The following is a 22,274-nucleotide window of genomic DNA, read 5'->3' as shown; positions in this document are numbered from 1 at the left end:
AACTCCAAAGTAAGAACTCATCAGAAAGTCCACTTTATCGTTCATTTAAGGACAAAATGGTCATTTCCAAATAAATTCATATACTATGTATTAGAGAGGCAACACAGCTTAAGACTCTATGAAGAGACGGGAAAAATTATTCCAGGTACAGAGGTAGTGGACTCTCAATAATTCGATCTTCAAGCCCAGCTGTCACACAACGTTGTTTCAACGTTCATCTAACGTTATTTGGACGTTGTGGACGTTAAATAAACGTTGAAACAACGTTGTGTGTCAGCTTGGAGGGGTCAAGAAAGAATTTATCGCTACTTTCCAGCTGAGGTGACCAATGTTTTCGTTCGAATTGCAGAAAGATTCGAATTACAGAGGTTCGAAACAGAGGCAGTTGTATAAACAAAATAATATACTTACTAGGCATAGGTCTTGCCAGTACACTTGAAAAGACTAGCCTGTTTGCATGTTGAATACTCGTGAATCCTGATGTATTCATCATCATCTTTAATTAATTTTGTGGCGATTCTCAAATTCTAATGATGATGATATTTGCTGTTTAGTTTATTGACTAAGGCGAAGCCAATTTGATTAGTTGTTTTACGGGCCCGACCGACCCTGAAATTCCAAAAAATTGAAATAACAATAAAATTGATTTTGGCAGTACATTTTTATTTTCATTGCTTTACACAGTAGTTTTTGCTGCCTTTTAAGGAGATTTTATAGATAAAATTCTACTTTTATTTTTATTTTTTCGCCGATCGACCCTCTTTTTGGGTAGCTTGGCCCGTAAAACAACAAATTAAATTGGCCTCGCCTAATTGAGTGATGATCAAGAATTAGGAGAGATTTTACTTTAAAACAAAGATGGACTCTTTCCGACAAACTTTAATTTTTTTTAAGTTATACATTATATAACCTTTCAAAAAAAGAACTATCTGTAGAAATGAAGATTTGAATTATCTCTTAAATATGGGATTGTAGAGTTTTGATTATATTATGAAGGGTAGACAACCAATCAACTCGCCATGTCTCCCTTAAATTTTCACTGCTCTTAATACTCCTTACTGAAAACATTTACAAATACACGTTTTATTTTTTATTAGAACCCAGTTTATAAGAACATTGAGGCTGAAATTCTTCGAAAAATTAAGAACATCGTAAGAGCATGCCCAGCCTCAGTTTGGAAAAAAATGACAAGAAACTATAATTTTTTCCTCTTTTCAAGCTGTTTTAACCGAACTTAGGGATGGATTTTCTAAAATCGAGAGTCAAATATTGCCCAAATTTTACCAATTTTAAGTGCTCTTTATTTTGCATGATATTGTCGATTTAGAGTAGTCTGACAAATTAAGAACGCATTTAAGAACATTTTAGGCTGAAAACTGCCAAAAATATAAGCACATCCAGGCTCAGCCAAATTTGAGGTGTTCTAATAAAAAAAAAACGTGTAACAGCACGTATAGCCACTGCACGATTTATTATTTTCTTTAAATTCTCTGATATCCTCTCAATCTAAACTAACTTAAAAAAAACCATACCATTTTTTATGGCCTTGATAGATTTTAAAAATTTGATTTTGCTTCTAATGATAACCTTTTTTTAACTTAGTAATTTAGATCTACAAATATCTTCTTCGAATGCTAAAAGCTATCATCTATCTGTCAAACACAAACTTATAAATGCCTTGCAGGTTATAAAATATATTTTTATTATGTTCAGTGGTGTATCTAAGGGGGTTCAAAATTTATAAAGGAGAAGTCTTCCTCTTGCCCATACTCCCTATAAGGAAATGGAGGCTCCATGTCATGAATTTTGAGCCCCCCCTCCCCCTCAGATCCAGCACTGATGATGATTTTCGTTCTTGAGTGGTTAGCCTATATTCTCTTGCAATTGAAAGTCCTAAAAAATTTTTACTTCTTACTCAAATTATTTTTTTAAAGTTTGTTCATGTTTTCAAAAAAGTGATCTCTTTTTCAAATTTTACAAACAGTAGCCCATCATCGATTTCAAATAAAACAAGGAAATATTGATCACCGATGAGGGTTTTTATCGATCAAAAGTTTTTCTTATCACACCTTTGTTATTGGTCGGACAAAATATTATATCTTCTGGATCAATTTTCAATCACGTGTGAATTTCAATACCTCTTGGGAAATATGTTTATACGTTCAACACGTTTAGCTTAAAAGTCTGTCCGGTAGGGTCAATTTTCTTTATTAATTGAACTCAAGATTCAACATTAAGGTGACAAATTATTTTACCTATTTGAATGCTAAGAGAGTTTTGTGAAAAGAGTCACGATATAAGGCCTTGTGAGATAACCCCATTGTTTTTCTACCTTTGGCGTAATCTTTGAAACACCCTTTCTCGCAGACCCAGTGGAAGTCCATCCCACTGGAAAAATAAGCCAAAATTTCGTCCCCAGTGAAATATTATACACTAAAGTCTGTCTCAAAATAATTTGCAGCTGAGACGAAAATGGCTGTAACTTTTGATAGAATTTGAATTGGTTGATCGACAAAAAGTTGTTTTTGTCGTTTTTTACTACTTTAGAGTCAACCAGCAATAAATTTTATTGATATCTTTTGATTGAATGAATATTTTTGAAAAATTTTTTCACAGTGATGATGATGTAAGATTGAAGAATCACTCCTGTAAAAATGGTAATTATACCACATTTCTATAAGAAGTTGATTTTGTTCTTCTTCATTTCTCATTTTCATTTTCTTTTCTTTTTTCATTTTTTTTTGCTTGATAATATTACACTCACAAATATCTTTTCAACGAGCAGACTTTAGTCCACTTGACCAAATTTTCACCCTTTCTATCCTTATTACCACTTGGTTACTGAAACTTACAGATAGCTTTAAACTTTCTTGTTATTAAAAAGAGCCTGCAGAGTGGAAGTTTTTAATTTTTTTAATAAATAATACCTGATACCTGAATAATTTCCTTTAAAACTTGGGTCCTCTTCGTTCACTGCTTTCTCAAACTCTCATAACATTCATGGCTGAATTTCTCAATTTCTCTGGACGTTATCTAGCTAACTACAATGTTTGCGCTTATATTCTTACTCATGTGTGACTAAAAATTTCTAGATTTTATGCCACATTAAAAGATTTACTGACTTTACCGATTGACCGCAAGACCATACTAATAAAATTATCTAACATTTTCATCTACTTTCACGCTATATTTTCTCTATCAGGTTTACTATAATAGACACTGCTCATTGATTTGAGATGAAACAAAAGAAGTTAGTTCATATAGGCTTGCTTACTTTAAGGGGATGAATAACTTAGAAGACCCCCTCAGGTGAATTTGAATGATTTAACTATATCAATTCATACAAATTTATGCTGAATCAGTTTATTATCATCAAAAAGTGCAAATAACAGATAGGGATTAGGCCTTAATGAGATTAACTATAACTAAATGCTTTTATTGATTGCCCCCAAAAAACAAATAAAAACAAACCATCAGGAAAATTCTAAACCAAAAAGATTTTTTTCACCAGGATAAATATTTAAACAGTTATATAGTTCTTTCGTTGAACCTATCACTTTTTAAAAGGAGGAATAAATTAGGCCAAAGCCCAAAAAGACCCTAATTTTCTTTATTTCCTCTAAACTATAAAATATAAATAATTTACCTTTACAAGTAAAATGGTCCCTTAACCCTTTCCGGACGCACGGGCCACTGGGTGGCCCATGAATCGTGTTCCTATATGACGCACGGGCCACCGGGTGGCCCATAGCTTTGTAAAAGATTTTAACAGTTTTTGCGCCAAAATACAATAACATGGTTTTGAATAATGATTTTGAGATAAATTTCCCGTAACCTGCAAAAAACCGCTTTTCGATATCTTGTTTACAACAAGAATTATAAAGTTTCAATGTTTGTTGCAAATTTACTCAGGCTAAATCTGTAAGGGAAAAATTGCTCAAAAATTTGGACAAAAAATCACTTTACTCAGATTCTTGGAAAGCTTATGACATGAAATTTTTTTTACCCGGTCAGTAATTCAATTCTCTAAATCATATTCAAAGTTCAAGGCGTAAAGCAAATGCCTTTTACTCTATTTCTTTATTCAAAGTCAAAAATTTTGCATTTCCGAAAAAAAATCTACCGATTTTTCGGTCACGTGACCAGGTGTCAGCCATATTTAAAAATTTTTTTTTGGTATTTCAAAACCCCTATTACATGTGAAAAAAATTAGGTATTACTTATCGTGATTTCTTTTATCAATCACTTTCTATTGCAATTTTCGTAAAGTCAGTCAAAAATCGAATTTTTGTTTGCGTCATATAGCTGTGAAATCATGCGTCCGGAAAGGGTTAAAAACTACATTTTTCAGTGAATAAGGTCAAAAAAATATTTCCATGATTCGTTTTTGATTTTTCCTTCAAAAGCTGTCCATTTCATAAACAACCCCGCCCAATTTATAACGACAGATTTTAGGGGACAAAGTGAGGATCAAATAGCTCTATTCTCAGGCCCTTTTTCTGAAAGTTGTAGTCTAGCACTCTACATTAGTTAGATTACACGTTTTTTCATAAGAACAAACTATATAAGAACATCATGCTTCGATGGCCTAAATGTTAAGAACAAGTTAAGAACATTTTAAGGTTTTGCCGACTCTGAAACACCCGTTTTCTTAAGAAAATGGTGAAAATAGAGAACATGTTAAGAACATTCGTAAGGTTTAATACTAAATAAGTTAAGAACATCCGAAGACTTTAAAAATCTTGAATGTTCTTAAAAAAACGTGTATTCTTTGCGACCAATCCTTATCGGTTATTTGAACACCTATCAACCCTCAGCCCGTTTCTTTGGGGATTGGTAATGAATTTACAAGTAGACACTTTTTCTCGGTGAACTTAATCAAAAAACCAAGCAAATTCCCGCCTAGAGGCATTTTTCCGAGTCTCTGCGGTAGAGTGTAAAGTATTTTTAGCATACGAGAATAACTTTGATATTTACGTTACTTTATCGTTTAAATGTAAGAGTATCTTACATTTCTCACAAGAGCTGCTCTTCTACACTTGTTTTTCTAATGCCGTTCTCGGGGAGAATTTTCCTTGTATTTTCGTTACCAGTCTCCTCACATGCGCCAAGGGTTGCAATAGGTGTATTATGATATCTTAATGACAGAAACTGTTTATAGTCATACAACAAATTACACTCTCGGTCATGTATTTTGAGCACTTCTCACTTCTCACTTTCTTTTATCTAACAACTTTATCCTGTCCAAAAATGCAGAAGATATCCACAAAAAGCCCTAATTTGTTTCATCTTTCAAATTTGAATTTAAATTTGAACTTCTTTTAGGCTCTTTGTACAGAATTCCCCTTTTCTATAAATTAAAATTCATAAAAAGCCACTTACCTGGAATTTCGAAGAATTTTTCACCAAAAAGAGAATCGGAAAATAATCATTTTTTAACACATAATAACGATTTTAAAATTTGCCGAAAGTAAAGTCAATTTAGATTTTAATTCCTAGATCAAACACATCTTTTAATATTTCCTTATCAGATGATATATATTTTTACTCACTTTTTTGAAAAGCTCTTCCTTTATTACTTTATTACTTCTCGAAATATTGATTTTTATGATTTTGTCTCGTCGTATTTTGAATAAATTTATTTGTCCAATTTTTCATTGGACCCCCTCCTTGACGCCTGCAACATGATCAATTTTTTAGAATCCATCCATTTGAAATTTCAGTTTTCAATCTATGCGAATTTAGCTGTATAAGATTCAAAGTTCTGATTTTTGTTATATCAAACCCTCCCATAGTGACTTTGAACTCTTAGACAAACCAGTTTTTATGACCTAGTAGCGCGCCCCTGTCTCAATTTGATCAGGTCTGATTTTGAGGTCTCAAAATCTCACTAGGATGAGAACTTTTACCTCGATTTTCATCAGGGCAATGCAATGCAATGGATTTTTAATTGCAAAAAATCGATCTGACAATCTGACTGAATCACTGATACAGGGGTGTTTAGTAGAACGAGTGCTTTTCTACTCTGAGTATTAATCACATCTTGGGATCTCTTTAAAGAACACAAGCTGTGACTGAAAAAGCATAGAAATTTTTCACGCTAACCGTCAGCAATTTAACTTATAATAATCAGGAAATACTTGGAAAATATTATGTGATGAAGAGCATGCATTCCCATGTCGGCATCAATGATACCTGTAATTGGTTAATCTTTACATTACTTACAAGAGCTCGCTATGTACTGTCCCCTTATCGGAACTTTTTTCAAAAGGTTTCAGGACGAAAATTACCTGTAGTATCTTCCTTTTGTGCTCCCTCCAAAAATGTTGCAATACTCTACTGCTAAATGCATCAAAAATTTAATATAAATACTCCTGCAACAGACTAATGTCAGGGCCGGCGAAACTGGGGGGGCCGGGGGGGCCATGGCCCCCCCACTTTTTTGCTAAGAAAGGCCCGTCGGCACCAACCATGGTGGCGCCTCCTTAGACACTTACTATTTGGCCCCTCCACTTTTAAAATTGATTCGCCGGCCCTGAATGTAAAAAGGTTAAGCCTCTAATTTAACTTAAATTTTTTCTCATACCTTAAATCAGCTGTGTCAATTTTTCGATAAATATCAAATACACGTTTTTTATAATAACAAACTATATAAGAACAAAAGGCTTTGATTGCCAAAAACATTAAGAACATTTTAAGCCTTTGTAGAATCTAAAACCTGATTTCTTAGGAAATGAACAAAATTACTCAAAAATAGTGAAAATAAGAACATGTTAAAAACATGTTTAGTCCTAAAGATTGAAAAGTTAAAAACATCAAAAATTTTTGGTTATTCTTATAAAAAAACTTGTTGTAGACTAGTTTTGTTGACAGTGGTAAACGACTCTGATCAGACGAATGATATTCGCAGGGACCGACAAGGGATGGAATTATGTCCAGATTAAATGGAGTTTTTTTAAGATACTTTATTAATTGGTCATTTGAAATGACGCGTTCTTTAGAAAAAGTAACAAAATTGTTTCATTACTGGTTAACGATCAACCAAATCAAATAAAAGCTTGTAAAAACTACATCTCGTCCCATTATGTCATGAAAATTCATTTAATGATAAGAATCTCGTTTTAGTTTTGTAGAGGTTTCCTATCCATTATATGTGAGTAGTTGAGGAGACATTATCTTTCGCGTGAGGTTGCATGATAAAATTTTTAATTTAATATACTGTAGATCGGTAATCGTAAGAATGACATCTACACGTTTTGTTTTTTATAAGAACATCCGAAATTTTTGAAGCCTTCAGATGTTCTTAACTTTTCGGCTTTCAAGGCTAAAGATGTTCTTAATGTGTTCTTATTTTCGGAATCTTTTGAGTATTCTTTCCATTTTTCTAAGAAAACAGGTGTTTTAGATTCCACAAAGTCTTGAAATGTTCTTAAATTGTTCTTCACATTTTAAACGCCTAAGCCTACCCTACCCTGTGCTTTTCACGGTAACCGAAGCCTTATATTGGAGTGTCTGGAGTGTCCTTTTTAAATGCTTCGAGAATTTAATATCTTTTGATTATTAAACAAAGAGGTTCGCCTCGTTTTGAAATTTCTGAGCTCAGTACTTTCGTTTGGGATAAGATTCCACTGGCCCAGACAAAGATTCCACTGCCCCAGACAAAGATTTCACTGCAATTCTCTAGCGGAAATAGACCGAATTTCAGGGTGTTCGAAAAATGAACTTCTGAAAGTTACCCAGTTTCCTAATTCAATAGAAGCTATATGTCGTGCATCTGGAAAAAATCCTTTATTATTTCTGCAAAACTATCCCGGGAGCCTGGTGGGGGGGGTTGCTCGTTCTGAAAACGACCATACGTTCGGCCCAAAAATCGACTTTCAAAATCGGACCCTTACAGTGCAGAGATAAGCTACGAAATTTGACACCCTTACAGTGCAGAAACCGACAAAAAGTACACCCTTGCATCGTTATCTTTTTCTTTTTGGAAAAAAGGGAGATATACAGTTGGGAAATATACCCATGTACATGAGCGCGAGCAGCATGCTATTGAATAATTTTGCTTAATTTCCTTCCTTACGAAGGAAAAATTCATTTCATTTGAAAATTTTCATAGGAACAAGGTAATTACAGTGCAGGTATTGTAAAACATACCCTTACAGCGCAGCACTGGTCAAAACATACCCTTGCAGGTGCACTAGCTGAAACTTGAAAACCGACCCTTAAATGACACACGTCTGATTTACCTTGATGAGTAAGAAAACGATATCACTCTTATTTAAAAACAAAAGCTTTAATGAATTTACAAGCAACGGTAAGCTAAACGATATTTTCTGTACTTTTTTTCCCGGACAAACTATAAAAGAAATAAACTCACATACCATAAAGATCACGTGAACAATCGTACGAAGCCATTAATGCTGTTGATGACGTAATGGGATTCATTCTTTCGAGTAAAAACGTGGCGGTTTATGAAAAATATTCTCAAAATGTTTCCAATAAATTCGGTAAAAAGTTTTTAATATTCGCTCAAATACCAAAACAGTGGACACTTTTTTCTTTCAAATACGAAAATGTCTGTGGTACTGGAATTGAAACTATATGAAATAGCGTCAACTCTTATATGAAATTCCAGCCAGCACTGTCTTCCAATAAATACATCTCAGTATCCAATAAAGATTTCACTGAGGTTAAGATTCAAAAAAGAAATTTTTTCTATATTTTCGATTGACCGCATCAAAACGAGCATCTTTTCAAATTAAGTTCCAGGATGAGACACTTCATATTTCATGCACACGAATTTCGACCACAAACTTAAAGTTCAGTAGCTTTCATAATCTTCGTGTGTTTTGATGTTATTGAAGCACTTAAAAGTTTTATTATTTTTGTTTAACCTATGACAACTCAGTTCAAGGTCAAGTTCCTTAATATCTATTGTATTTATAAAATTTTTGTTCACTTTTGACATTTTTTAATTCGTTAATGTAGCAGCAACTTCCTGAACTTTGTTAACTTTTATTCAGCAAGCCTACGATGCGTTTACATCCATAAGTGTTTAGTCTAGCAAGCTAGACGACTAATTCAGACATTGTAGAAATAAAGCAAAAAGTAATGGATGGAGCAATTTTAGTCTATACAAGCTTTTAGTTTATACAAACTAAATCACGTAACAATAATCGTTTATAACGCCTTTACTACTGTATTACACGCATTATAAACGACTCCAGTCTAATAAGTGTTGAACTTAATTCAAGAACTAAAATGGCGGATAAAATTGAACTCATTTCAAAAATATGAAATCCCACTTGATCCTAAATTTGAAGTAGCCTGGGTTAAAGAGAGAAGTCGTTTAACCTTTAATTTACCTTAACCGAATTTATAAAAACGACATATCACCCTATTTTAAGCATGACGATGGAAACTTTACTGAGGCAAATAAGTGGTCAAAAAACATGACACAGCTTTTGTTGGGCCAATTAACTACACAGCAAAAGAGATCGAAATAGTTTCGCTCCACTTTTTTTATCGGAGCGGAACTGCTCCGCTTTCTTGCTCCAAAATGTTCCGAAACTAATATGAACACTCTCGATCCATAACAAAAATCACACCAAAACGAAACGGATGAACTGTAACGTCTAAACATGGTTTCAGATTTAGGAACTAGATGCTTGAATCTGATGATTAAGCTTTCTCTCAAAAAAAGACCCAGAAAATTGTTATAAATGAGGCATAAAAGGTCGTAAAAAAGAGGCATAAAAAATCATAGCCTGTACCATCCCGAATTCCAACAAGCGATTTTTGCTTTTATAAAAATATTACCGTTACGGTTAGAGGAATTCACGCCAGTACCAACTTTCTGGTACTACATAACCGATAAACAGTTGCTCTTTTGAAAAACGAAAGATTCTATTAAAAGTAAAATTGAGATTGAAAAAGTGATGTTGTTTTAAGTGAGGAAGCTCGCACGCTAAAGTACATCACTCCACTACAGAGGTATCAAAACCGTAACAATCGGTACTTCGCAATTCTTTTCCGCGAAGAAGTAAGTCCTTGCGAGTATGAGTATGGCAATGACATATAAATGAAATATGTAGACTTACTATCACAGAGTGATCTCAAAGAGCGGGTTGAACCAAAATAAGCGCCGCTAGATCTCTTGTTGCCAGTGGCAATGCCATCCATTGGAATAAACAATGTCATCTTGTTGAACAATGTCTTTCAAATCATTTGCTCGTTATTTTACTCCTAAAATTTTACTCTTTGTCTGAAAATAATATCACAAAGAAAATTGATTCTGCATTCCAAGACTTCAGTTGTGTTGAAGATCAGAGAATGTTTGTATATCTGTCACACCCCTGTCGAATCTGACCGGGCCACTGATACAGGGGTGTTCTGTCTATTTGTTTATATGTAAGTCAATGTTACAAGGATAACAAGATGGGTTGATATATTTTGCTTTTCAGATTTCTTTAATGGTCATGAGCAAAGTTTCCAAATCTTTTCGTCTAACTATCTTTCAAAGACGAGTTGCAAGTTTGAGATTTTTAGCGAGAAACAGTATAGAACCATTTAAGAGCTAATTATTTTAGTGATATTGGGAAGTTTTATTCAGGAGGACCACATATATATTCTGCAGATTAAAAGTCTCAAACCATCTAATTATCTCTTTAATTATTTAAAGTATGCAACTTTGAAATGAAAGTCACGTTTAAAAGTAATACAGTTCTCAAAATTAAATGTCATTGATTTCAGCATTGAACAATGATTTCTACTTTCAACTTAAAATCACTAACATAAAATTCATAAGATACTGTATGATGTTGAAACGCAATTAAACTTTTATCACTTCATCTAGGAACTTAAAATTTTTTCTTCCAAGCACTTAAAAAAAAGGCCGGAAAATGTGTCACGACTGAGCTCATATTAAAACCAGCCTCCAAAAAACCACTTATATACTAGTGAAACTATTTCAACTAATCCTTCCTGACCTCGATGGCGTTATGCCGTGCCGTTTGTCCAATTTGTTCGTCAGCGTTCGTTTTAAAGTAGCCCCCAAATCTCAAATTTATACCTTCCGCCCGAATACACGCTTTTTCTTTATAAGAATGGTGTAAATCCATTTCATCATGGATATTCTTAACTTTTTTGGGAAAATCATCCCAAAATATTCTTACAGCATATTCTTAGGTTAGGGTCCTAATTTCAGACTAGATTTGACATTTAGTACATACGTCTCCAGCATAAGATGGCATTTTTGTGAAAGGAGTGAGCCTTACTTGGGGGTAATTGACAATTTATAATTGAAAATGCAGTGCCGTAGCCACCGGGGGGCCTGGCCCCCCCCAAAAGATTTTCAGATTATGGTGGTTTTTTGAAAAAGGTGTAAATTTCGTCAACGTTGTCTGTATATTTACTTTTTTTAAATGTAATACACTAACTATTTAAGATGGTAGTCTTATGATTTGAAAATATACTAATATGCACGCGATTTCTACTTGCCTTTTGCTAAAAATTGACTTTCGGAGAGGCAGTTTTAGCCAATCTGGAGGGTATGAAGTCCAAAAATTTTTTCTGGCCCGTCGGCCCCAACCATGGTGGGGCTTCCTTAGATACTAAACTTATAGCCCCCCCTAAAATATAATTTGTGGCTACGGCACTGAAATGCTCTAAAAATAGCATTCTTAGTTTGAGTAGCAAAATTCCACGATGGTGATATTCTTAGCATATTCTTAATTTTTGGGCAATTTTCATCATGGATATTCTTACAAAGCGTATTCTTATTAAAAAAAAAGTGTGTATTCGATTTCACCCTAATCCTTACAACAGTCACAAATACATCAAAAATTTGCTTTCTGATTATCTAATAATTGTTGAACACAATTATTTAGGGGACGATTAACAATTTTTTTCGGTTCAGTCAGTGCCGTAGGAAGCATTTTGATATGGGCTGCGGTTTTGTGACATAGCAAGAAGCTAACCATGGTCTGGGTCAAGGGGAGTTGGGAATTTGAATTATGCCACCAGATTGCAGGAAAATCAATGAATTCTTGATATTACAAAACCTCATGGTGTGATAAGGTGTCTCTTAGTGTCTCATCTCTTTATGATATGCTGATAATCAAAAATGATAAAAGTCAATGAAATTACAGACTGATCCTTACAGACTTGACCAAAATTCCAACCGATATCTATTTTTCTAATACAGTCAATTCTCTCTAATTCGAACCTCCTTTTTTCGATTCTTTCTGTTATTCGATTCGAACTAAAATATTGATCTCTGTAATTTGGGTCTTTTTTGTTTCCTTTGAAGATCGAATTAGTGACAGTCAACTGTATTCTAAAGGAATAAAAATAAATTTCTGATAATGGAACATTATAACAACTTTAACTCACAATGTCTATAAAATTTAGCACCTTCCAGCTAGACACCCTTGTGTCACAGACCCGCTGGGACCCAGCCCCATTGAAAAATTTGGCAAAAATTTCTTCCCCGGTGGGAAAATACCCTGGAATTTCAGCCCCACTTGAAAATTCACTTTGAATTCATCTCCACTCGGAATTCAATGTTTAAAAAATTGCACTCCAAAACCATCACCACTGGATTTTTTTAACCTTGGAACAATAGAATTTATCTCCCCATTAGGATTTCAATAGGAATCTTTATCCCCACTGAGAAAAAAAGCCCCACCGAGGCTGTGAGACAGGGATGAAGCTAAGTAGTGATTAAGCTATCTTTTCCATTCCTCTGGATAATTATATATCGACAAAATGAAAACTCAATATTCCATACCATCACATTATTTCAAAAAAAAATTATTAATGGCCCATAAAACCATCCCTTTTGCAATATAAAAGATTCCTCTATCTAATCTTAGTTAGATATTTATGATATCTGCTATCCCACTTTGTCTTTAATGTTTATCTAAAAAGCAAAAAATCGAAAAACTAAGAATGGGAAAGAATATATAACCTTAGGGGAACAGAGACAAAGAAAAGAGGAGGAAAAAAGAGTGAGTACCAGTGAGATTATGGGACTTCATTATGACCAATCTAGAAATGTTAGCGAAAGTTCAATTGTCTCTCGCCAAGAGGTAAATTAGATTAGTATTATATATGTTTTTAAATCTTTCATGGTTTTTCCTGCAAGCTAAGTTCATGCTCTTTTTTTCTCCTTATTATTTTTCCTCTCTTTCCCTCTCATTCCTCAAGGCCTCTGATTATTATTTTTCGATTTTTCTTTCTATTTATTTTTTTATGATAAAGATAAAGTTTGTGTGTTCCGTCATCAACTTCATATGCTCTTCTCTCAGCGATAACAAAATAATATCCTCAATATTTTATATTAATTTTTCTTAGTCAAATCGCAGTACTACATGAACTCGACAACTGAACATCTTTAAAAACTTTAAAATTAATCAACAACAAGTTCTTCCTTTTTGGTAACCTATCTTTATATTTAGAACGAACGTGGTTTTAACATATATTAATACGGAGAAGAATGTGAGAAATAAAGTCAACTTAGACTACATTGAAAACCAAAACCAACTATAAGACTATAAGTCTACGAAGGATAGATTATCTCTTGAACAACTCTCATATCTTCATTTGCTCTAGATAATATGAAACGAAAATATAGAAACATGAAGATTCAACCGTGTTTTCTCGGTATTTTCAATCCAAAAAGTTTTGATAAAACAAAATATTTTTCTTTCTTAAAAATCATTAGAAATATTCTCTGATTGATGTGCAGTAAAACGAGAAAAGCAAAAGCTAAAAAACGAATGTTCTTCTACCGCGAGAATGTATTTTCCAAACATAAATCAATATGAATTGATAGCAACATTCCAACAAAGTTCAAGACGCGAAAAATGGATCACAGACACTATGAATATTATTTATATTTCACCCATAAAACATATACTCTTATTTTACAGTGAGAAGGATTTTCTTTCCTTCCCCTCCCCTTGCAGCTTGAGAGTCAAACATCTTGGAAACAATGAAAACGTTGAAATAGTTGCAATACTGCTTAAGTTGCAGGTGATTCCTGTGTTCTTTGTCGAAACAGAAGGTAAGTTTCGTGTTTACGAAAATGTTGAGAGTAAATTGCAATCAAAGTTTTGTAATCCCTATCGACTCCGGTCGGATGACTAGGTTACCGGATGACGGGTGGGTACACTTTATGAGAATGTCCATGATGAAAATGGCGAAAGAATTGAGAAAAATGCTAAGAATATCACCGTCATGGAATTTTTCTACTCAAGCTAAGAATGCCATTTTTAGAGCATTTTCAATAATAAATTGTCAATTACCCCAAGTAAGGCTCACTCCTTTCACAAAAATGCTATTTTATGCTTAGACATACTAAGTGTTAAATCTAGTCTAAATTAGGATCCTAACCTAAGAATGCTGTAAGAATATTTTAGGATGATTTTCCCAAAAAATTTAAGAATATCCATAATGAAATGGATTTACACCATTCTTATAAAAAAAAGGTGTAGCGGCACATACCCGTACGATTCGTTTGCCTAGGTACCGCCCCTCCCCCCCCAATGATCGACTTAATCGACTATTCTGAATCGTAGACCTCTACAAAGCTGCAAGTAATATATAAGGAGCATTAATCCGTTAGTGGATGCCAGTAGCCTATCAATCGTCCTTTCTTCTATTAAGGGTGTGCCAGAAATAACTTACCCTTTTCAAAAAATGAAATTTATATAGGTCCCAGATTCTTTAAAGAATCAAACTTATTTTATACACCTTTCCGGCCGTAGTCGCGCGGTCAGGCGCGTGCCACATTATATAATTACCCTCCTAAACTCGATCCAATCCTTTTTTGACACCTTTTCTATAATTGCCTATAAGTGCAAAAAAAAGACTGGGACGGTTTTAGTGTGATAAAACGGACAATAAAATGCCCGCGCGGCAATTGGCGGCTACGGTCGAAAAGGTGTATTGGATTTAGGAATGGTTAAATTAAACTTTGATGGGTCAGTTATCAAATTTGGTCAACTAGATCAAAAATGAAAGTTAAAAAATTTAGATGACCAGTTAGCCAGCTCGTTAGAAGAGGGTAAGATACCCACCATTCCCCAATTTGGCCCAATTGCTATCAAACCGTCTAAATGAGAACAAAAATTCCGCAAGCGAAAATCTTTTTGAAATTCAAAGTTTGCATAATGAATTCCAGACATTTGGACTTTTTTTGCTGATTCCAAAATTCCGGTGATTTTTTTACATTTCCTTATTTTCGTTTCTACCGACAAAAGCATCCAAATTTTCCGTCTCATTTCCGAAATTACGTTTAACCCTATTCGTACTAGGGGGGGGCTCTTTCTGTTCGGAAGTCAAACTATTGGTAATAGCTCCTGAAATAATAGAGCTTTTGCCGTGAAATTTTCTGTAAATTCCTAACTTTTATTTTGCTTCAAAATAAAAAAAAATTTGACACCTAAATATTTTCACACCTTGAGCATGATGACATTTCTGACAGTAAGGTGTCACAAAAATTGACACTTTTCCAATACAAATTTATTTTTAATGTCAAATATATCGTTTAAACCGTAATTTATTGAATATTTAGGATAAAATAAGCATTTTAAACTCAGGCAACTTTTTTCTAAAGCCTTTGTTAGAATACAATAGCTATTTATAAGAACAATGGAAAATTTCGGTTTTTGCTCACTTTGGGCATGATGAGTGACGTCATCAAAAAAAATTTTTGTCAAAAGTTACCTTATGTGACAAGGATCTTGTATGCCAAATTTCATCCAAAAAGACCCACTAGATCAAAAGTTAAGGGGTGGTACAGGAAAAGCCCCCCCCCCCCCCCCTAGTTCTGAACCGCCCCTAAAAGCCTAGTTTGAATAGGGTTAAAGGAATTCCACCACTCCGATAAAAAAGCTTTCCACCCTAGTCCTCCGCCAGTATTGAAACTCCTCTTAGAAGTTGGTAAGCCAATAATTGAAATTATCAAAAAGATTCACAAAACATATTCCTGTGCCTCTTCTCTAATAGCGATTTTATATATGTGTGTTTTTCAGTGATGGAGACGGTAAGGTTCTAATTTGAGTAGATCCTGACCAGCTGAGGACGACGGTAAATCAGCACTTTAACCGTCCTCGAGTTTGCGGGGCGGAATTGCGAGTTTTTCCAAATCGCTTCAGTCACTCTACCGTCCTCAAAAGTGCAAATACATAAACTCGGTAATGTAGTGAATGATGTCTCCAGTAATTAGCGAATTTATGTCATTTCACTTTTGAGGACGGTAAAGTGACAGAAGCGATTTTGAATAACCCGCAGTATTGACCTGCAAAATCGAGGATGGTAAAAGTGCTGATTTACCGTCGTCCTCAGCTGGGCTGGTCAGGATCTACTCAAATTAGAACCTTACCGCCTCCGTTGCATAAAAACACACATACATAAACTCGGTATTGTTTGACGCTCTTTTTGATAAGAACCAGTGAATGTTTGATGAGGCTCGGTTGTTCTTATTTTCTTTTGGATTATCAGCGCATAAAATTGTTCTTATCCTGTTCTTGTTTCTGCGGGGCAAAATTGAGATGTTTTAGGTTTGATTTTTATTAACTTGACCCTTGATTAGCTTATAATTACGTCATTCTCAGCATTCAGCATTATTCTTAAATTGTTCTTAATTTTCTGGATCGTTTGTTCTTATAAAATGCTCTTATAAAAAAAAGAGTGTATGTCAGATCAGTTTAAAACCATTTCAGTGTAATAGCACAAAAAACTCAAAGATATGAAAGTAAAGATACCTTTTCTCAATGAATTATTATTCATGCCTCCAATGGAAAGAGCCGCCATGTTTTAAACAAGTTCCCTAGAAATACCAATCAATCAACAATCTGCTAATATTGTCTTTTTTAATCGAAATCCATCCATTGATATTCATGTGGTCATATTTAACAATTTTATTTTAAAATAAAGACCAAAAACTTGATAGTTTTATCTGTCAAATAGTTGTCTTGCGATGCAAGCATCTTTTCAATTCAACTCTTAACCTTAAAAACTTAAAAGGAGCCTTGAAGATTTTTATCTCGAGCAAAAATCGATCGGTTTGTAAAAACTATACAGTATTATTTTATATAACAAAACTGATTTTTTTTCTTCTTTTTTAGAGAGGAAATTCTTGCACTTTAAGTACACGTTTTTTTATGAGAACAAACTATATAAGAACATAAGGCTTCGATGGCCAAAATGTTAAGAACAAGTTAAGAACATTTTATGGCTTTGCGGACTAAAACACCCGACAAAAAATGGCGAAGGTAAAAACATGTTAAAAACATTTTTAGGCTGAAATCTCAAAAAGTTAAGAACACCCGAAGGCTTTTTGGATGTTCTTATTAAAAAATGAACGTGTATTCCTACTGTTCAAAACTAAAACAGCTGTGTAGTTTTTCTTATAACTTTGGAAGATAAAAGGTATCCCATTGTTTTGTATTTTCAAGATACAAAATTGGGCGGATAAACATCTAGCAGAGTTTCTTAGGGGTGTTTTTTCTTGCAGTTTTTTTAACAACATTTTTTAACATGTCACACACAAGAGATTGCTCGCTGGGTCAGATAGGACTGAGCTTTGGAAAAATTGATTTTTTTTCTCTTATACACATTTTTTTTATATAAGAACATGCAAAATGTTTAAAGCTTTTGGATGTTCTTAACTTTTTGAGTTTTAAGCCTAAAAATGTTCTTAACATGTTCTTATTTTCACCGTTTTTGAGTATCTTTGTCCATTTTCCTAAGAAATCGGGTGTTTTAGAGTCCGCGAAACTTTAAAATGTTCTTAACTTGTTCTTAGTATTTTGGCCATCGAAGCCTTATGTTCTTATATAATTTGTTCTTATATAAAAAACGTGTACACCTTATGGTATTTTTTTGAAAAAAATTCTTGCAAATTAACCTCGCGTTATATCGCAAACAAATGAATATCATCCGTTGGTCCCATTGAGTTTAAAGCCCGAAGGGCTAGAATAGAATCTCTAACCTCTCTCAGGCAAGAAAAAGTGAAGCCACTCATTTTCCATCCAGAACGCGCCTAGAGCGCGCCGCAATCATGACGATGGATTGCATCTAGTGGTTCCTTTGTTTTTGAGGACTGCATTTTTTGAAATCTAGCGATAGACTTTACTTTCTATCCGGCGTTTGTGTAAATACCACGCGCGGGTGTTCTCGATTGGAAATTAAGTGGCTTCATTTCCCATCCAGGAATCTCGAGTCTAGCCCTTCCGGCTTGGAAGTCAATGGTTGGTCCAGTACTTTCTATGTGATTAAGGGATCCTTTGAATTTCAAGGACCAACTGGTTTAGTAATGTAGACATGGGTGAAGAACGATCTGCGTAAGAGAGCAGATTTTTACGACAAAGCACTTACCTATTCGTGGTATAAAAAGATGATTGCTCTCCTAAGCAAACGTTCCTTCACCCCTGTCTATGTTACTATGATTATCTACCTAAGATTGATGTTTAATGTTTGATTACAACTTAATGATATCATATGTAGACCCCCCAAAAAAGATATCGTCGTATAAATATACTGTAATAGCGAATCATGGTTTAATTCATCCGAAAATGAAAGTTATCCTTGATGACTGGTACAAGATTCTGTACCAAACTTTTGAATGCCGTAAGCAATATGTCAGTGCTTTTTCAAAACTTTGAAATACTGAAATATGAAAGGCAATTATATGTTTTGTATCTTGAGGGTTTATGCACAAAATATATATGCTTTTGAGATCACAGCTTGTTTTTCAAAGATAATAAAGCGTAAGATAACATCATAACAATATCCAGAATTCGATAATAAAACAACAACGGTCTCGCGTTAAACATGTTTTTCAAGTGGACCAAAACAGTTTCCGGCAGAATTTTTCAAAACGTTAAAAAGGTTTGAATACCGTTACACTACCAGGTGTGCCAGACCGGCTGCTAGAAAGTCTAAATTCCATAGAATATAAACTGCCGAGTAGTACGCTAAGTTTTTTACCGTGAAAAGCACAGGCCGAAATCATATCCCGGGGGGGGGGCACTCAAGGTAAATGACCTACCAGACGTTCGGCCCTTAAGGGTAGGTTTTTCATAGTTCAGCTAGTGCACTGTAAGGGTAGGAAATTACAACACTGCACTGAACTACACTGTAAGGGTAGGAAATTGTGATAAAAGGCCAATTTTTTGGTAAAATTGGCACAAAATTGGTCAATTTTGGAGGATAAATTCCACATTTTCTTGGAAAATTGCAAAAACTTTCGCCCTTACGGGCGAGAAATTTTGAAAAAGTGCACTGTAAGGGTATGATTTTTCATGGAAATTCACTGCACTGTAAGGGTCCGATTTTAGAAGCCAAATTTTGGGCCGAACGTATGGTCGTTTTCAGATCGAGTGCCCCCCCCCGGGAATCATATATCGACCTTTGCCGACCAATCCAGATTTTATTCAGCGCGCAATCAACGCAGTCATGTAGAATCATGTAGAAGATTTCTTTTGAAAGAAACTCATTTCAATTATACTTGGAGGTTTCTGGGGAATTCGTAAATAGTAAACTGTATACTGATACAGTCTTCTAGACATTAATATGGTAATATTCACTCTTCATCTTTGATTCTTTCTACAGTAACACATGCGCGATAAGATTTTTACTATTGGTCTTCAGAGGTTGATATATTCTTTGAAAACCTCTGATACTCAGGGTATAAGTTTTACTGACCTTAATTGTAAGAAATGGACATTTTACATTCCATGTATTGAATCGTTTTCACATGCCAAAATCCACCCCAAAATTTCACAATCACACACATGTATAAATATATTTTACACTCAAAAATTCAAAAACACTTTTTAAACAACTTCACAACCCAATCAAAAACATATGCATCTAAAAGTACATTTTAAAGACCCAAATTCCGAAACCCATGCATATTAAAATGTAATTTCACACCACGAAGACTAAAAATCCGTGCGTGTAAAAGGGCGATTTCACACCCCGAAATTTAACCCAAAAATGGGTTATCTCTTTTGAATGGCGAATTCCACACCCGAAAATGGTCAATTTCCATGCATGGGATTTTAATATTTTATAATATTCCAAAAATCGACAATCCATAGGTGAGCTCTATACACCTTTTCGACCGTAGCCGCCAATTGCCGCACGGGCATTTTATTATTTATCCCACTAAACTCGATTCAATCCTTTTTTGACACATTTTTCTATTGTCTATAGGTGCGAAAAAAGGATTGGGACGGATTTAGTTGAATAAAGCGGACAAAAAAATGCCCGTGCGTCAATTGGTGACTACGGTCGAAAAGGTGTATTAGTATCATAAAAATTCAAGCTAAAGGACTGGGTTCGAATTTGAGTCCTGACGCTATCTTATTGCAAAGAATAAGTAACCTACCTTTGACTTCACTTAACAAGGGACCATTATTTCGCTGGTGTTTTTGTTGTTGTGGTACAAACATTGCTGGTAACATTATGATGATTGAAAATACTGGATATACCACCCAAAAATGCTCCAAAGTAATTATAACAACAAATGATCTTCTTTAATTATTATTATCAACAATATGTTCTCGAAACGAACTGTTATGAATCTGGTAGCGATCTATAAATCTTCCAGCCAAACTATATGCAGATTATTTTGTGTGTATAATTATGACCCTGTGTCTCTGATATCAGCTCTTTGTTGTTCTTTCTTTAAGGGACTTATATTGATTAAGTCGTCATAAATGCAGGTTCACACCCTTTCACATACCATGTGACTAGAGAGTTTCACATCCTGTTTTTGTCCCTTTTTTCAACTATAGTTAGGAGGAGAAAAAAAAAGCAAGTGAAAAATGAAATCGATCGAACATCAGACAACAAAATTTCGAAAAATTACAAAAAGTTTAACTTTTTGAGACGAAATCTATGAATATATTCAAAAAGGAAATATAAAAAAGGTCGAAAACTTTTAATCATTGGGTCAATGTTTGATTTTTTACTTTCGTTATAATCAAAAGGAGCAAAAATGTCTTGAACAGCAGGATGAAGAGCATTTCTAAGAATCGTATGTTGTGCTCTTACTGTTCAGATTTCCACCCTTTTTTATAAGAATCAGAGCAAATTTTGGTCTAGTTTCGACTGTTCCTATAATTGTTTTTATCATGTCACTGCTGTTACTAGTACTGACTTTGTACACATATTATTTATAAGCAATTCCGATTTTCGGGTCAGCCCTAGAGTTGCTTAGCATTCTACCTCATTTTCTGAAAAATTTTCTTTTAGTTTGCGAGATAGTGAAAAAGATTGGCAGATTTGAGCCCTTGGGCCTTAACCTGGTTGTTTATAAAAAAAAATGTGTATTCTATTTTTACAGTTTTGATATTCAATTTGCCTAAAATTCAGTGTCAGTCATCCTAGACTTCGGATTTTTCTCAAATTCTTCCTATTTTTTTTGTTTTTTTTTGTCTAATTATTACTATAAAAGTTTCTACTAAGAAAAAGCAAAATCTTGACCAACCACATATACACAGCACCCTTCCATCGAAGTAATCCCTGGTAAAACCTCTCATTTCAGGGCCGGCGGAACAACCGTTAAAGTGGGGAGGCTGAAGGTTCAAAATGAGATAAAATTCGCAAGGAATTTGAAAAAAAAAATTTATTTGCTCAAAAGTCGGGAGGCTGAAGTCTCCCCAGTTTCCCAGCTTCCACCGGGCCTGCATTTGGTTAAAGTAATTAGCAAGGCCACGACCAGTAACGGCTTTACAATACAATATGAGTTGGTCTATCTAGGCTTTTACTTCAAGTGTTTTAGAACATATGTCAAAATAATCATAATCTTTTTCTCATATTATGCTGATATCTAGACATATCCAAAATATGAATGAAAATCTTTAATAGAAATCCCAGTAATTTCCTTTTAGTCAAACATATGCTTTTGGTTAGCCCTTTTTAATAAAAATATTTGGCCAGATTTCGAAAGATATTATTTGGTTTGAATAAACAGAACAGGATGATAATTAGAATCCTTTTCTCCAACTCTCCAATCTCCAGGGGGGGTACTAGGTTTGCGAGGTGACGTGGGTATGTCCAAAAATTGAAAATCGACCCTTAGAAAGAGCAAAAATTGACGTTTTGGGGACCCTTAGAGGAACTTTTCTCAAAGCTTTTCGATTTTCACTCGATCTTTGTCCAAATTTTTGCAAATCGCGACCCTTTGATGAGAGAGGAAATTTTGAATTTCGTGATTTTCGACCCTTACAGAGACTCAATTTTCGTTTTAATGGTTT

At 34.3% G+C, this 22,274-nt stretch overlaps 1 protein-coding gene across 6 annotated transcripts in view; it reads right to left on the bottom strand.

The window, feature by feature from the left end:
- LOC136812157 (potassium voltage-gated channel subfamily A member 1-like) overlaps positions 1 to 22,274 on the bottom strand; it is a 35,255-nt gene that overhangs the window by 11,439 nt on the left and 1,542 nt on the right. The window contains exon 1 of one of the 6 annotated variants that reach the window (XM_067068629.1): positions 20,402 to 20,788. The exons of 1 other annotated variant lie outside the window; for it this stretch is intronic. In XM_067068629.1, the coding sequence (XP_066924730.1) occupies positions 20,402 to 20,477 (76 nt within the window). In that variant the 5' untranslated portion in view covers positions 20,478 to 20,788. Of the gene's footprint in view, positions 1 to 411; positions 562 to 8,378; positions 8,827 to 10,097; positions 10,258 to 16,769; positions 16,861 to 20,401; positions 20,789 to 22,274 lie in introns of those variants that run through there. 4 more of the 6 variants (XM_067068632.1, XM_067068627.1, XM_067068630.1 and 1 more) reach the window with 4 other exon arrangements.

Source organism: Clytia hemisphaerica, unplaced genomic scaffold (genome assembly GCF_902728285.1).
Source record: "Clytia hemisphaerica strain Z4C2 unplaced genomic scaffold, Clytia hemisphaerica genome assembly, whole genome shotgun sequence".
Lineage (NCBI taxonomy): Eukaryota > Metazoa > Cnidaria > Hydrozoa > Leptothecata > Clytiidae > Clytia > Clytia hemisphaerica.
The sequence above is the reverse complement of the archived record's forward strand: the minus strand, read 5'-3'. Positions and strand labels throughout refer to the sequence as shown.